The 17,992-nt window shown below is 50.3% G+C and overlaps 1 protein-coding gene across 3 annotated transcripts in view; it reads right to left on the minus strand.

Moving 5' to 3' along the window:
- LOC149440076 (N-acetyllactosaminide beta-1,3-N-acetylglucosaminyltransferase 3-like) overlaps window positions 1–17,992 on the minus strand; it is a 63,190-nt gene that overhangs the window by 14,731 nt on the left and 30,467 nt on the right. For all 3 annotated transcript variants that reach the window (XM_089658967.1, XM_089658965.1, XM_089658966.1), the window contains one exon: window positions 14,109–14,703. In XM_089658967.1, the coding sequence (XP_089515093.1) occupies window positions 14,109–14,703 (595 nt within the window). The remainder of the gene's footprint in view (window positions 1–14,108; window positions 14,704–17,992) is intronic.

Here is a 17,992-nt window from a genome sequence, read left to right on the forward strand (position 1 = left end):
ATGGGGTGTGTGGATGTGATGTTGCAGTATGGGGTGTGTGGATGTGATGTTGCAGTATGGGGTGTGTGGATGTGATGTCGGAGTATGGGGTGTGTGGATGTGATGTCGGAGTATGGGGTGTGTGGATGTGATGTTGGAGTATGGGGTGTGTGGATGTGATGTCGGAGGATGGGGTGTGTGGATGTGATGTTGGAGTATGGGGTGTGTGGATGTGATGTCGGAGTATGGGGTGTGTGGATGTGATGTCGGAGTATGGGGTGTGTGGATGTGATGTCAGAGGATGGGGTGTGTGGATGTGATGTCGGAGTATGGGGTGTGTGGATGTGATGTCGGAGGATGGGGTGTGTGGATGTGATGTCGGAGGATGGGGTGTGTGGATGTGATGTCGGAGGATGGGGTGTGTGGATGTGATGTCGGAGGATGGGGTGTGTGGATGTGATGTCGGAGTATGGGGTGTGTGGATGTGATGTTAGAGGATGGGGTGTGTGGATGTGATGTCGGAGGATGGGGTGTGTGGATGTGATGTCGGAGGATGGGGTGTGTGGATGTGATGTCGGAGGATGGGGTGTGTGGATGTGATGTCGGAGGATGGGGTGTGTGGATGTGATGTCGGAGGATGGGGTGTGTGGATGTGATGTCGGAGGATGGGGTGTGTGGATGTGATGTTGAACTCCCAAATGTTTTTCTTTGTTTTCTGGTTGTATTTGTTTGATCTTCCTCTTTGCACACAGAGTGTTAGGAATGGACTGGCCAGCAATGGTGGGACTCACCTGCCTTTTGATCTGCAGTACCAGGGCTGGCCAGCGGGTGCTCCCAGCAATCAGAGACTCAACCTTTCAGCCAGCTAACACCTGGAACTGATGATACTGGGGTATTTAAGGGATGGCCAGACCCACAGACTCTGCCTTGGTGTTGTGTTTGTCCTGGGCCCTGTATCTGTCCTGCATCCTGTTTCTGTCCCTCTGCCTGACTCTCTGTACTACGCTGCTTGCTACCTGTTCTGATCCCTGGCTTGTGACCCTGACCATCCCTCTGCCTGACCCTCTGTACTACGCTGCTTGCTACCTGCTGAACCTGGCCTGTGACCCCGACCATTCTCTGCTTGCTCCCCCTGTACCTACCTGCCCAATTGATATTGACCCGGCCTGCCTGACGACGCTTGCTTGTATGTACTGTTATCTGTGGGTGGTTTGGTTTGGTTTGTTTGCACTGTATTATGTTTAGTATTGCACTGCGTTTATGTTTGTATGGTTAGTGTTAATAAATTGTATTGTTTATCACATATCTGAGGTCTGCGTTTCCCTGCATCAGTCACACACCTCTGGTCACACCTGGGAGCCCTGACATTACACCAAGGCCAATCCTGACCAGAAGTGGCTGCACAGGGAAGCCATCTTGGCTTGTTGATGGGAAGGATGGATCTTGATGAGGTTGAATATTTATCTCTGCTAGTGTTTGATGACAGGGAGTATGCTTATCAAACTCTGAAGGAGTATCCCCGGGATGAACTGCTAGAATGTATACGGCTCGCTCATGTTCTAGTAGATCAGGGCACAGAATTCTCTGAGGTGCAACCTTTGATTGAGGTTTGTGCGGAGTTGGTTTCATCTGGTTCCCCCGAATGCAGGGATGAATTTTTGCCACCATTTAGTGCAGACCAGGTAGAGTCCCTGGTGTGGTTATTAGAGGATGATGTGGGTTACTTTCTGGAGCGTTATTCCACATGTTCACCACAGACACTAAGAGATTGTATAAACGCAGTGCAGTCTTTGGTCAGACAGGCTTTGTGTAAGCTCAGCTTTGTTCAACCCATACTGCAGACATGGTCAGACTTGTTGCACCCAGCCTCAGTCAGCTTACAAAGACCCAGTCCTGCTTCTAATCTATTTCCTCAAAACTCTATTCCTGCATTCCCAACAGCTCCTCCTGCCCTGCTATCTACCGCATGTCAGTCCCCTGTTCCCACTCGCTGCACCTATCCTGCCTTTAACCCTGTAAAAGAGCCCTCTGTAGCAACTGCTCCCTCTCCTGTTCCATCCTCCAGTTCTTCTCTGTCTCCAGCTGCTCCATTCGTTTGCAGACCTGCGTTTACTTGCAGTGCTCCAGTAGTTAAAACCAGAAAAAAGCGAAAATTCTTTCCAACCAATACCATCCTGCCAGTATCCAAACCGATGAACCTGCCTTCCGTGGTTCAGCCTGATGCCTCTACTCAGCCTGATGCCTCTACTCAGCCTGATGCCTCTCTTCAGCCTGATGCCTGTATGCAGCCTGATGCCTCTACTCGGCCTGAAGCCTCTACTCGGCCTGAAGCCTCTACTCGGCCTGATGCCTCTACTCGGCCTGATGCCTCTACTCGGCCTGAAGCCTCTACTCGGCCTGAAGCCTCTACTCAGCCGGACGCCTCTACCCAGCATGATGAACTGATCCAGCCTGACGATCCTATTAGACCAGTTGACTCGATGCCCGCTGTTGATCCAGATGATCCGGTACCTGATCCGGTGCCCGCTGTCGAGCCAAATGACCTGATGACTGGTGACCCAGTGCCCGCTGTCATACCTGGTGACCCGATGCCCGCTGTCGAGCCAGACAATCCGGTACCTGATGACCCGGTGCTCACTGTCGTGCCTGTTGACTTGGAGCCCACTGCCTTGCCAGATGACGCGATGCCCGCTGTCGAGCCAAATGACCTGATGCCTGGTGACCCGATGCCCGCTGTCCAGCCAGACGATCCAATGTCTGACCCAGTGCCAGCGGTCATCCCAGTTGACTCGGAGCCCACGGTTGTGCCTGGTGACTCGGTGCCCGCCGCCCCGCCTGGGGGCCTGAGACCTGTCGTTCCGCCTGGGGGTCCGGCGCCCGCCACTCCGCCTGAGGGTCCGAGACCTGTCGCTCCGCCTGGGGGTCCGGCGCCCGCCGCTCCGCTTGAGGGCCCAAGACCTGTCGCTCCTCCTGGGGGTCCGGCGCCCGCCGCTCCGCCTGAGGGCCCGAGACCTGTCGCTCCGCCTGGGGGTCCGGCGCCCGCCGCTCCGCCTGAGGGCCCGAGACCTGTCGCTCCGCCTGGGGGTCCGGCGCCCGCCGCTCCGCCTGAGGGCCCGAGACCTGTCGCTCCATCTGGGGGTCCGGCGCCCGCCGCTCCGCCTGAGGGCCCGAGACCTGTCGCTCCGCCTGGGGGTCCGGCGCCCGCCGCTCCGCCTGAGGGCCCGAGACCTGTCGCTCCGCCTGGGGGTCCGGCGCCCGCCGCTCCGCCTGAGGGCCCGAGACCTGTCGCTCCATGTGGGGGTCCGGCGCCCGCCGCTCCGCCTGAGGGCCCGAGACCTGTCGCTCCGCCTGGGGGTCCGGCGCCCGCCGCTCCGCCTGGGGGCACGATGCCTGTCGCTCCGCCTGGGGGCACGATGCCTGTCGCCCCGCCTGGGGGCACGATGCCTGTCGCCCCGCCTGGGGGCACGATGCCTGTCGCCCCGCCTGGGGGCACGATGCCTGTCGCCCCGCCTGGGGGCACGATGCCTGTCGCCCCGCCTGGGGGCACGATGCCTGTCGCCCCGCCTGGGGGCACGATGCCGGTCGCCCCTCCTGGGGGCCCGGCGCCCGCCGCCCCGCCTGGGGGCCCGACGCCGGTCGCCCCGCCCGGGGGCCCGGTGCCTGCTGCTCCGCCCGGGGGCCCGGTGCCTGCTGCTCCGCCCGGGGGCCCGGTGCCTGCTGCTCCGCCCGGGGGCCCGGTGCCTGCTGCTTCGCCTGGTAATCCGATGTGCCTCTGCCCGGAGTCCTGCCCGATGTGCCTCTGCCCGGAGTCCTGCCCGATGTGCCTCTGCCCGGAGTCCTGCCCGGTGTGCCTCTGCCCGGTGTGCCTCTGCTCGATGTGCCTCTGCCCGGAGTCCAGCCCGGTGTGCCTCTGCCCGGAGTCCTGCCCGGTGTGCCAGTCTTTGATATCCCGCCAGTTACCAGACCCGGGCGGTGGAACATTTTGCCCAGCTAGGACTGTTTGGAGCGTCCTGAGGCCGCTCCTTGGGGGGGGGGGGGGTACTGTTAGGAATGGACTGGCCAGCAATGGTGGGACTCACCTGCCTTTTGTTCTGCAGTACCAGGGCTGGCCAGCGGGTGCTCCCAGCAATCAGAGACTCAACCTTTCAGCCAGCTAACACCTGGAACTGATGATGCTGGGGTATTTAAGGGATGGCCAGACCCACAGACTCTGCCTTGGTGTTGTGTTTGTCCTGGGCCCTGTATCTGTCCTGCATCCTGTTTCTGTCCCTCTGCCTGACCCTCTGTACTACGCTGCTTGCTACCTGCTGAACCTGGCCTGTGACCCCGACCATTCTCTGCTTGCTCCCCCTGTACCTACCTGCCCAATTGATATTGACCCGGCCTGCCTGACGACGCTTGCTTGTATGTACTGTTATCTGTGGGTGGTTGGTTTGGTTGCACTGTATTATGTTTAGTATTGCACTGCGTTTATGTTTGTATGGTTAGTGTTAATAAATTGTATTGTTTATCACATATCTGAAGTCTGCGTTTCCCTGCATCAGTCACACACCTCTGGTCACACCTGGGAGCCCTGACACAGAGCTGGGCGCACACTGTATTGGTTCCATGAAATGTATGTTTGATCCCGGGAATGATACTATGATTGATGCTCTGGACTTCACTTTGTTTTACTCTTTTCTTTTGGAACTTTTGTACCATTAAAAAGTTTTGAATAAAAATGATTAAAAAAAAAAAAAGTTGGGTTTATGGGGGATGGTTAGTGTTAGTGATGGGATTACATGGAGGGTTAGTGATGGGATTACATGGAGGGTTAGTGATGGGTTTACAGGGGGGGTTAGTGATGGGATTACATGGAGGGTTAGTGATGGGATTACATGGAGGGTTAGTGATGGGATTACAGGGAGGGTTAGTGATGGGTTTACAGGGAGGGTTAGTGATGGGTTTACAGGGAGGGTTAGTGATGGGTTTACAGGGAGGGTTAGTGATGGGATTACATGGAGGGTTAGTGATGGGTTTACATGGAGGGTTAGTGGTGGGATTACATGGAGGGTTAGTGATGGGATTACATGGAGGGTTAGTGATGGGATTACATGGAGGGTTAGGGATGGGTTTACATGGAGGGTTAGTGATGGGTTTACATGGAGGGTTAGTGATGGGTTTACATGGAGGGTTAGTGATGGGTTTACAGGGAGAGTTAGTGATGGGTTTACATGGAGAGTTAGTGATGGGTTTACATGAAGAGTTAGTGATGGGTTTACATGAAGAGTTAGTGATGGGTTTACATGTAGGGTTAGTGATGGGTTTACAGGGAGGGTTAGTGATGGGTTTACAAGGAGAGTTAGTGATGGGTTTACATGTAGGGTTAGTGATGGGTTTACAGGGAGGGTTAGTGATGGGTTTACATGGAGAGTTAGTGATGGGTTTACATGGAGAGTTAGTGATGGGTTTACATGGAGAGTTAGTGATGGATTTACATGGAGGGTTAGCGATGGGTTCACAGGGAGAGTTGGCGATGGGTTTACATGGAGGGTTAGCGATGGGTTTACAGGGAGGGTTAGCGATGGGTTTACAGGGAGAGTTAGCGATGGGTTTACATGGAGAGTTAGTGATGGGTTTACATGGAGGGTTAGTGATGGGTTTACAGGGAGAGTTAGTGATGGGTTTACAGGGAGAGTTAGTGATGGGTTTACATGGAGGGTTAGTGATGGGTTTACATGGAGGGTTAGTGATGGGTTTACATTGAGAGTCAGTGATGGGTTTACATGGAGGGATAGTGATGGGTTTACAGGGAGAGTTAGTGATGGGTTTCCTGGGAGGGTTATTGATGGGTTTACAGGGAGAGTTAGTGATGGGTTTATAGGGAGAGTTACTGATGGATTTACAGGGAGGGTTAGTGATGGGTTTACAGGGAGGGTTAGTGATGGGTTTACATGGAGGGTTAGTGATGGGTTTACAGGAAGAGTCAGTGATGGGTTTACATGGGGAGTTAATGATAGGTTTACATGGAGTGTTAGTGATGGGTTTACAGGAAGAGTATTGATGGATTTACATGGGGAGTTAATGATAGGTTTACAGGGAGGGTTAGTGATGGGTTTACAGGGAGAGTCAGAGATGGGTTTACATGGGGAGTTAATGATGGGTTTACATGTAGGGTTAGTGATGGGTTTACAGGGAGAGTCAGAGATGGGTTTACATGGGGAGTTAATGATAGGTTTACATGGAGGGTTAGTGATGGGTTTACATGTAGGGTTAGTGATGGGTTTACATGGGGAGTTAATGATAGGTTTACATGGAGGGTTAGTGATGGGTTTACATGGAGAGTTTGTGATGGGTTTACATGTAGTGTTAGTGATGGGTTTACATGGAGGGTTAGTGATGGGATTACATGGAGGGTTAGTGATGGGTTTACATGGAGGGTTAGTGATGGGATTACATAGAGGGTTAGTGATGGGTTTACAGGGAGAGTTAGTGATGGGTTTACATGGAGACTTAGTGATGGGTTTACATGGAGGGTTAGTGATGGGTTTACAGGGAGGGTTAGTGATGGGATTACATGGAGGGTTAGTGATGGGTTTACAGGGAGGGTTAGTGATGGGATTACATGGAGGGTAAGTGATGGGTTTACATGGAGGGTTAGTGATGGGATTACATGGAGGGTTAGTGATGGGTTTACAGTGAGGGTTAGTGATGGGTTTACAGTGAGGGTTAGTGATGGGTTTACAGGGAGGGTTAGTGATGGGATTACATGGAGGGTTAGTGATGGGTTTACATGGAGGGTTAGTGATGGGTTTACATGGAGTTTTAGTGATGGGATTACATGGAGGGTTAGTGATGGGTTTACAGGGAGGGTTAGTGATGGGTTTACATGGAGGGTTAGTGATGGGTTTACATGGAGGGTTAGTGATGGGATTACATGGAGGGTTAGTGATGGGTTTACATGGAGAGTCAGTAATGGGTTTACATGGATGGTTAGTGATGGGTTTACATGGAGGGTTAGTGATGGGTTTACATGGAGGGTTAGTGATGGGTTTACATGGAGGGTTAGTGATGGGTTTACATGGAGAGTTAGTGATGGGTTTACATGGAGGGTTAGTGATGGGTTTACATGGAGAGTTAGTGATGGGTTTACATGAAGAGTTAGTGATGGGTTTACATGAAGAGTTAGTGATGGGTTTACATGAAGAGTTAGTGATGGGTTTACATGTAGGGTTAGTGATGGGTTTACAGGGAGGGTTAGTGATGGGTTTACAAGGAGAGTTAGTGATGGGTTTACATGTAGGGTTAGTGATGGGTTTACAGGGAGGGTTAGTGATCGGTTTACATGGAGAGTTAGTGATGGGTTTACATAGAGAGTTAGTGATGGGTTAACATGGAGAGTTAGTGATGGATTTACATGGAGGGTTAGCGATGGGTTCACAGGGAGAGTTGGTGATGGGTTTACATGGAGGGTTAGTGATGGGTTTACAGGGAGGGTTAGTGATGGGTTTACATGGAGGGTTAGTGGTGGGTTTACAGGGAGAGTTAGTGATGGGTTTACATGGAGAGTTAGTGATGGGTTTACATGGAGGGTTAGTGATGGGTTTACATGGAGGGTTAGTGATGGGTTTACAGGGAGAGTTAGTGATGGGTTTACATGTAGAGTTAGTGATGGGTTTACATGGAGGGTTAGTGTTGGGCTTACAGTGAGAGTTAGTGATAGGTTTACATGGAGGGTTAGTGATGGGTTTACATGGAGAGTCAGTGATGGGTTTACATGGAGGGTTAGTGATGGGTTTACAGGGAGGGTTAGTGATGGGTTTACAGGGAGGGTTAGTGATGGGTTTACTGGGAGGGTTATTGATGGGTTTACAGGGTGAGTTAGTGATGGGTTTATAGGGAGAGTTAGTAATGGATTTACATGGAGGGTTAGTGATGGGTTTACATGGAGAGTCAGTGATGGGTTTACATGGAGGGTTAGTGATGGGTTTACATGGAGGGTTAGTGATGGGTTTACAGGAAGAGTCAGTGATGGGTTTACATGGGGAGTTAATGATAGGTTTACATGGAGTGTTAGTGATGGGTTTACATCTAGTGTTAGTGATGGGTTTACAGGAAGAGTAAGTGATGGGTTTACATGGGGAGTTAATGATAGGTTTACATGGAGGGTTAGTGATGGGTTTACAGGGAGAGTCAGAGATGTTTTCACATGGGGAGTTAATGATGGGTTTACATGGGGAGTTAATGATGGGTTTACATGTAGGGTTAGTGATGGGTTTACAGGGAGAGTCAGAGATGGGTTTACATGGGGAGTTAATGATAGGTTTACATGGAGGGTTAGTGATGGGTTTACATGTAGGGTTAGTGATGGGTTTACATGGGGAGTTAATGATAGGTTTACATGGAGAGTTTGTGATGGGTTTACATGTAGTGTTAGTGATGGGTTTACATGGAGGGTTAGTGATGGGATTACATGGAGGGTTAGTGATGGGTTTACATGGAGGGTTAGTGATGGGATTACATGGAGGGTTAGTGATGGGTTTACAGGGAGAGTTAGTGATGGGTTTACATGGAGAGTTAGTGATGGGATTACATGGAGGGTTAGTGATGGGTTTACAGGGAGGGTTAGTGATGGGATTACATGGAGGGTTAGTGATGGGTTTACATGGAGGGTTAGTGATGGGTTTACAGGGAGAGTTAGTGATGGGTTTACAGGGAGGGTTAGTGATGGGATTACATGGAGGGTTAGTGATGGGTTTACAGTGAGGGTTAGTGATGGGTTTACATGGAGGGTTAGTGATGGGTTTACAGGGAGGGTTAGTGATGGGTTTACATGGAGGGTTAGTGATGGGTTTACAGGGAGGGTTAGTGATGGGTTTACATGGAGGGTTAGTGATGGGTTTACATGGAGGGTTAGTGATGGGTTTATATGGAGGGTTAGTGATGGGTTTACATGGAGGGTTAGTGATGGGTTTACAGGGAGGGTTAGTGATGGGTTTACATGGAGGGTTAGTGATGGGTTTACATGGAGGATTAGTGATGGGTTTACATGGAGGGTTAGTGATGGGTTTACATGGAGGGTTAGTGATAGGTTTACATGGAGGGTTAGTGATGGGTTTACAAGGAGAGTTAGTGATGGGTTTACATGGAGAGTTAGTGATGGGTTTACATTAAGAGTTAGTGATGGGTTTACATGAAGAGTTACTGATGGGTTTACATGAAGAGTTAGTGATGGGTTTACATGTAGGGTTAGTGATGGGTTTACAGGGAGGGTTAGTGATGGGTTTACAAGGAGAGTTAGTGATGGGTTTACATGTAGGGTTAGTGATGGGCTTACAGGGAGGGTTAGTGATGGGTTTACAGGGAGGGTTAGTGATGGGTTTACATGAAGAGTTAGTGATGGGTTTACATGTAGGGTTAGTGATGGGTTTACAGGGAGGGTTAGTGATGGGTTTACATGAAGAGTTAGTGATGGGTTTACATGTAGGGTTCGTGATGGGTTTACAGGGAGGGTTAGTGATGGGTTTACATGGAGAGTTAGTGATGGGTTTACATAGAGAGTTAGTGATGGGTTAACATGGAGAGTTAGTGATGGATTTACATGGAGGGTTAGCGATGGGTTCACAGGGAGAGTTGGTGATGGGTTTACATGGAGGGTTAGTGATGGGTTTACAGGGAGGGTTAGTGATGGGTTTACAGGGAGGGTTAGTTTTGGGTTTACAGGGAGAGTTAGTGATGGGTTTACATGGAGAGTTAGTGATGGGTTTACATGGAGGGTTAGTGATGGGTTTACATGTATAGTTAGCGTTGGGTTTACAGTGAGAGTTAGTGATAGGTTTACATGGAGGGTTAGTTATGGGTTTACATGGAGAGTCAGTGATGGGTTTACAGGGAGAGTTAGTGATGGGTTTACAGGGAGAGTTAGTGATGGGTTTACAGGGAGAGTTAGTGATGGGTTTATAGGGAGAGTTAGTGATGGATTTACAGGGAGGGTTAGTGATGGGTTTACAGGGAGGGTTAGTGATGGGTTTACATGGAGGGTTAGTGATGGGTTTACAGGAAGAGTCAGTGATGGGTTTACATGGGGAGTTAATGATAGGTTTAAATGGAGGGTTAGTAATGGGTTTACATGTAGGGTTAGTGATGGGTTTACAGGAAGAGTAAGTGATGGGTTTACATGCGGAGTTAATGATAGGTTTACATGGAGGGTTAGTGATGGGTTTACATGTAGGGTTAGTGATGGGTTTACAGGGAGAGTCAGAGATGGGATTAGATGGGGAGTTAATGATGGGTTTACATGTAGGGTTAGTGATGGGTTTACAGGGAGAGTCAGGGATGGGTTTACATGGAGAGTTAATGATAGATTTACATGGAGGGTTAGTGATGGGTTTACATGGAGAGTTAGTGATGGGTTTACAGGGAGGGTTAGTGATGGGTTTAGATGGAGAGTTAGTGATGGGTTTACATGGAGGGTTAGTGATGGGTTTACAGGGAGGGTTATTGATGGGTTTACATGTAGGGTTATTGATGGGTTTACAGGGAGGGTTAGTGATGGGTTTACAGGGGGGGGGGGGGAACCAAAGTGTGCTGCTGAGCAGGGGTGTAGAAGTGGCCTGTGGATGGGATGAAAAAGGTGAGCTGTGGACCAGGAGTTCAGAGGAAATCCTAAGATGGGAGGCATAGAGATGAACTGTGAACGAAGGGGGATGGTGGTGATTCAGAGTTGAGTTAAGGGAGGGTTAGTGATGGGTTTACATGGAGGGTTAGTGATGGGTTTACAGGGAGAGTTAGTGATGGGTTTACATGGGGAGTTAATGATAGGTTTACATGGAGGGTTAGTGATGGGTTTACATGGAGAGTTTGTGATGGGTTTACATGCAGTGTTAGTGATGGGTTTACATGGAGAGTTAGTGATGGGTTTACATGGAGAATTAGTGATGGGTTTACATGGAGAGTTAGTGATGGGTTTACAGGGAGGGTTAGTGATGGGTTTACATGGAGAGTTAGTGATGGGTTTACAGGGAGGGTTAGTGATGGGTTTACGTGGAGAGTTAGTGATGGGTTTACATGGAGGGTTAGTGATGGGTTTACAGGGAGGGTTATTGATGGGTTTACATGTAGGGTTAGTGATGGGTTTACAGGGAGGGTTAGTGATGGGTTTACAGGGGGGGGGGGAACCAAAGTGTGCTGCTGAGCAGGGGTGTAGAAGTGGCCTGTGGATGGGATGAAAAAGGTGAGCTGTGGACCAGGAGTTCAGAGGAAATCCTAAGATGGGAGGCATATAGATGAGCTGTGAACGAAGGGGGATGGTGGTGATTCAGAGTTGAGTTAAGGGAGGGTTAGTGATGGGTTTACAGGGAGAGTTAGTGATGGGTTTACATGGAGGGTTAGTGATGGGTTTACATGGAGGGTTAGTGATGGGTTTACAGGGAGGGTTAGTGATGGGTTTACATGAAGAATTAGTGATGGGTCTACATGAAGAGTTAGTGATGGGTTTACCATGAGGGTTAGTGATGGGTTTACATGTAGAGTTAGTGATGGGTTTACATGGAGGGTTAGTGATGGGTTTACATGGAGGGTTAGTGATGGGTTTACATGGAGAGTTAGTGATGGGTTTACATGGAGAGTTAGTGATGGGTTTACATGGAGAATTAGTGATGGGTTTACAAGGAGGGTTAGTGATGGGTTTACATGGAGAGTTAGTGATGAGTTTACAGGGAGGGCTATTGATGGGTTTACAGGGAGGGTTAGTGATGGGTTTACATGGAGAGTTAGTGATGGGTTTACAGGAAGGGCTATTGATGAGTTTTCATGGAGGGTTAATGATGTGTTTACATGGAGGGTTAGTGATGGGTTTACATGGAGGGTTAGTGATGGGTTTACATGGAGAGTCAGTGATGGGTTTACATGGAGGGTTAGTGACGGGTTTACATGGAGGGTTAGTGTAGGATAATGATCAAATTCAGTGTAGTTTTGCAACGCTAGTTCATGTGCCCTGCATCTCTCAACTTGTGCCTTGGGTTCTGAAGGAGTGCAGAGAATGGGGGGGGGGGGGGGGGCACCAAAGTGTGCTGCTGAGCAGGGGTGTAGAAGTGGCCTGTGGATGGGATGAAAAAGGTGAGCTGTGGACCAGGAGTTCAGAGGAAATCCTAAGATGGGAGGCATAGAGATGAGCTGTGAACGAAGGGGGATGGTGGTGATTCAGAGTTGAGCTGTAAAGGAGGGGTGCACAGTTGAGCTGTGGATAAAAGGTGAAGAGGTGAGTTGAGGATGGGGGGGGGGGTACCTAGATAAGTTATGGAGTCACAGAGGTGGGCATTGGATGTAGGCACAGAGGTGAGATGTGAATGGGGTTGGGGGCTGCAGAGGTGAGCTGTGGATGAGGGGGCGGGTACATAGTTTATCTATGGACAGGAGTTACAGAGGTGGGCTTTGGACGGTGGCACATAGGTGAAATATGCTGGGGTTGGGGAGTGCAGAGGTGAGCTGTGGAAGGGAAGCACATAGTTGAGTTGTAGATTTGGGGCACAGAGGTGAGTTGTGTATAGAAGGTGCAGAGGTGAGTTGAGGGTGTACATAGATAAGTTATGGACAGAAGTCACAGAGGTGGGCAATGGATGGGGGCACAGAGGTGAGATACGCATGGGTTGGGGGGCGCAAAGGTGAGCTGTGGACAAGGAGCACAAAGTTGATCTGTGGATGGGGGGGGCGTATAGGTAAGCTGTGGATGGGGGACGCAGAGGTGAGGCATGGACAGGGGGGTTCAGAAATTAGTTGTGGACAGGGGGCACAGAGATGAGCTGTGAAGGGGGTGCAGAGTTCAGTTGTGGACAAGGGGCACAGAGATGAGCTGTGAAGTGGGGTGCAGAGTTGAGTTGCGGACAGGGGGTGCAGAGATGAGCTGTGAAGTGGGGTGTAGAGTTGAGTTGTGGACAAGGGGCACAGAGATGAGCTGTGAAGTGGGGTGCAGAGTTGAGTTGCGGACAGGGGGTGCAGACATGAGCTGTGAATTGGGGTGCAGAGTTGAGTTGTGGACAAGGGGTGCAGAGATGAGCTGTGAAGGGGGTGTAGAGTTGAGTTGTGGACAAAGGGTGCAGAGATGAGCTGTGAATTGGGGTGCAGAGTTGAGTTATGGACAAGGGGCGCAGAGATGAGCTGTGAAGGGGGTGAAGAGTTGAATTGTGGACAAGGGGTGCAGAGATGAACTGTGAAGTGGGGTGCAGAGTTGAGGACAAGGGGTGCAGAGATGAGCTGTGAAGGGGGTGTAGAGTTGAGTTGTGGACAAGGGGTGCAGAGAAGAGCTGTGAAGTGGGGTGCAGAGTTGAGTTGTGGAAGGTAAGTTATGGACAGGGGGCACATAGATAAGCATTGGACAGAGGGCATAGTGGTGAGATGTGGATGGGGAAAGGTGGGGGTGCAGAGGTGAGCTGTGGACAAGGAGCACAAACTTGCTAGTTGCTACCAGGGGCGGACTGACCATTGGGAAACTCAGGCACTGCCCGAGGGCCCGGGGTCAGTAGGGGGCCCCATGAGATGCCCCTGGTACCTTTTTCATAGGCTTTTTTGAGTTTGGGCAAGGGCACAGGGGCCCCATGATCCCCTATTGCCCAGGGACCCCATGAGTTGTCAGTCCGCCCCTGGTTGCTACAGTATGTAGTCCCTGACTATTCTAATGAAGTGCTTCTTCAAGGCGGATTCAGAAAAACCATTAGCAGTACAGTCTGCTTGCTGAAAAATATATGTAATGGAAGAGTTTCACTTTTAAAAAACATTGTGCTGAGGTTTATGTGTGTCTGTCAGACTCTTGTTTGTGACCCATTGATTATGGCGTGTGCTGTGCATTTAGTGAGTAGGCTCATGTTTTATTTACGTATGCCCCTTTAGGCAACTCCCACTGTCGGTTCTGTAAGGGTCAGGGGCGGACTGACAACTCATGGGGCCCCTGGGCAATAGGGGATCATGAGGCCCCTGTGTACTTGCCCAAACTCAAAAAAACCTATGAAAAAGGTACCAGGGGCATCTCATGGGGCCCCCTACTGACCCCGGGCCCTCGGGCAGTACCCGAGTTTCCAAATGGTCAGTCCGCCCCTGGTAAGGGCTATTGGACACATAACAATAGTTGAACTTTAAGTCTACATACAGTCTCTTACCTTTAAATATATAGGTAGCCTCTGGACACCGGTGATATAGCCACTCGAGAAAACATCGCTCTTTCAGAGACAAGTTATGATGGCTCTCTATGAAGTCCCAGAGAATGATGTCCTTGTGGACAGAAGCTTCCTCAATCAGCCTCTCCATCTGCCTCCTCAGCCCGGAACTGGCCACCAGAAACACCCGCTTTAAGTGATATCCCCCCAGCTTTCTCTCTTTGGCCCACGTCTTTCTGAGAGAGTCACGTCTTTCTTTGCCACGCGGGTGGGACTTCACGGCCAGAAGGATCAATGGCTCCTGAGTCTCACAATATCCCAAGAGGCCTATAACAGCTCGGCACCTGTACTTCTGGAGGGCAGGGTACCACCTGGAATATTCCGTCAGGTTTAGATAGAAGCTGAAGTCCATGTCGTAAAGAGTGGCTGATCGGCGGAGAGATGGGGGAGAGCTAAGATTGGCTGGGAAAGGGTAGTGGAGGTCTGGAAGGTCAGCTATGGGCTCACTCTCATAGAAGATATAGGCGAGGAGTGACAGGGTGAAGCACAGGGAGATGGAGAGGACGGTGATGGACGAACGTCTCCGTCTTACCATACCCTGCAAATGGGAAACAAGGAAGATCAGTATGACAAATCTATTTAGATAAAGATTCATATCGTATATCAGTCCCTGCACTAGAGGAGCTTACACTCTAATGCCCCCCCTATTCATACACTACTATTATACATTTATATAGAGCTGACATGGTCTGCAGTGATGTTCAGAGAATGCTGAGCCAGTCACATCAGTTTCTGCACCAGAGAAGCTCACACTCTAATGTTCTGAAAGCAACAACCTCTGCTCATGGTGAAAGCTTTGAAAGTTTAGAAGAGAAGAGTTACAAAGTTGTAGCGCCCTCCTCTGGCTGCGAGATTCAGTATAGGTTTTGGCTTCACTGTAGTCAGTGGAGCAGCAGTTGACTGCTTCTGTCTGGTCAGGGCTTCCAGGTGTTTGGTCTTTCTCATCTGCTTCTGAAAGAAGCTTCCAGAATATAGGGCAGGGAGAGTTAAATGGCTAGCATAAATATTTATCGTGCTCCAGCGAGTCCCTGGAAGGAGGTGTCCAGAAGGTGGCTGGGGAAGTGATAAATGTTTGGAAAGCCCTTCCAGAGTGTTCTTTGTTCTCCAGGGTGAGTTCCAGTTCTCCTAGGACTGTCGCCCCTGGAGGCAGCATTACTGAGACAAGAAATTGTAGTCTAGAGCTGGGCTGAAGGCCTGGATGAGGTTTTCGAATGGTCTTTTTGCTAGAGGGATCTGTCCTGAAGTCCTGGTCTAGAGAAGGATCTATTATCTCCATCACTGAGGATCTACCTGTGGAAGCTAGGTGGCAGACAGTTCCTGGGACATTGTGAGTAAGACCTGATTTGGGACTATAGTATATGATGCCCCTGTAGGGACTTTTTGCTGAGACGTTTGTCCTCCCATTGATTACTACTATAGTTTTGGAGTATCCTGTGACCCTAAACCCCTCTCCTGTTCAATGTTCTTCAGCCTCTAAAAAAGAAATCCAATAGATCAAACGTGTCAAACACAAGGCCCGCCAGGCTGTTTCATGGGGCCCTCGCACCTCTCATGCAGCCTCCACATCCCCCTCGCCTCCACCCCCACCTTGTTTCAGCAGTCAGTAGCAGAGAGGAGCACAGAACTTTCCACCAGATCCTCTGCTTCTCTATGCAGCTGCAGAAAGGTTCATCTCTGCCACTCCCCTCTCTCAGCAGTTGACAGTAGAATGGAGGACAGAACTCCTCCTACAGATCCTGCGACTCTCTGTGCAGCTGCATCACCCACTCATCTGACTCCAGCCCTCCCCTGGTCCTCCTCCAGACCCTGCACTTTATGCTTCACATATCCCCCCCAGCTTCTTCCCGGCTGCACCACAAGGTAAGGGGGGTGTACTGTGATGTAAGGGAGGGTGGGGGCTCTTGATAACTTGGGGGGGGGGTGCTTGGGGCATGTAGTCTTACAGATACAACCAACCCTTTAAGGGCAAACATAATACTGATGTGACCCAGATGAAATTGTGTTTGTAACCCTTGCTCTAGACCAGGGGTATCAAACTGGCGGCCCTCCAGCTGTTGTGAAACTACAAGTCCCATCATGCCTTTGCCTTTGGGCATCATGCTTGTAACTGTCAATCTTGCAATGCCTCATGGGGCTTGTAGTTTGACAACAGCTGGAGGGCTGTTAGTTTGACACCCGTGCTGTAGACTGAGTCTGTATTGTGCATGGAGCTGTGCATGTGACCAGCAGCCTCTGTACTGATGTAGCATCCTAATGGTTAGACAGGAACTGGTTATCTTCTCAGGTGGGTCCAATTGTTGTCAGGGCTGAGAGACTCTGCAGGCCAACCCCTCTGGAATTTCTTCCTGCTCTGAGGCTTTCGGAGGAGGGACTTGGAAGGCAGTGGGTGGTTCTGAGGAGTGTCTGGCTGCTCTCTTGAGGGGTCCTATCCAATCTCCAACAGAAGGCCTGGCAAGGGGCTGGACACCCTTAAAAGTGTAGGAACCTGCTCAGTGAGAGGAGTGTGGTGGGAGAGAAGTGTAGGAAGCTGGAGGAAAATGGTTGGCTGTGGGAGGGAGGCTGCCAGGAGGTCTAGTGGGATGCCTGCGAGCCTAGAATTGGAGAGGTGGAAAACTTGGAGCTCACTGGTCCCTTGAGGACCACCATTATAGCAGGGATGAAGCAGCCCATAAGCAGTACAGGAGAGGCTCTGAGTGAGTACACCTACACCCCCTGGGTGGATTGGGGAAGGAGCACTCTGGTGGGAAACCAGATTAGCCCCCTACTAGTGACTGTTTATCACAGGTCAGGTGCAATGCTTTGGCCAATCACAGCACAATCGGCCGGAGCTAGCTGTGACATCACCGTGACCTCTGCCCAATTGTTTGCATCTGACCGGCAAATGACAGATAGCGGCGACTGCCCGGCGGCTGCGGACAGGTCGGCGGGTGTTGTTTTTTTTTTTTTAATTTCGGCGAGTCAGCATTGTCATGACAACACTGTGATTGATGATGGATTACAACGATGGAACCCTTGTTGTGGCTTTTTTTTTAAAATACAGGATTTGTCAGAAACTGTTGTGTTTTCATTCACATTTTACACTTTTTTGGTGAATGGGTAGTGGTACTATGTACCCCATACTCATTCACAAAGGGGGTGGGATCTGGGGGCCCCAGATTCTGATAAGCCACCTGCCGCACACCCCCACAACCACAGTCCAGGGTTGCCCTGAGGAGACCCTTGTCCCCATCAACATGGGGACAAGGAGAATTGGGGGGGGAGTTCCCCACCCCAAAACACTACCCCCCGTGTTGAGGGCATGTAGCCTGGTACAGTTCCGGAGGGGGGGAACTCGTTCGTCCCTCCCCTTTCCTGCCTTGTGCTCGGATCAAGGGTCTGGTAGGAATTTAGAGGGAACACCACGCTTCTTTCCCACCGTTTTTTTGGGTGGGGTTCCCCTTAAAAGTCCTACCAAGCTTGAAGGGCTTGGTAGGGCTTTTAGAGAGAACCACACACACTTTTTCATTTTTTTTTTACTGTGGGGTCTCTCCTAACCTTCCCACCAGACCTAGAGGTCTTGTATGGATTGGGGGGAGGGGGGTAGGGGGGAAACCCCATGCTGTTTTTTTTTTTAAATATAATAATAATCATTAAAAAATATATATATTGATAGTAATAATAATGTCAGTCCTACTGCAGCAGTTTCTATACATGGTACAGATATACAACTTTGCAGGAAGTTTAAGGGGACCCCCCCCAGGCATGATATTTAAAGGAATTTTTCTTTTTTATTTTTACTTTAAGCAATGAAAAATGACTGCCCCTTTAAAAATGATACTTTTTGAAAA

This window comes from Staurois parvus, unplaced genomic scaffold (assembly GCF_062004578.1).
Source record: "Staurois parvus isolate SC_StPar_1 unplaced genomic scaffold, SC_StPar_1.0 ptg001116l, whole genome shotgun sequence".
Taxonomy (NCBI): Eukaryota; Metazoa; Chordata; class Amphibia; order Anura; family Ranidae; genus Staurois; species Staurois parvus.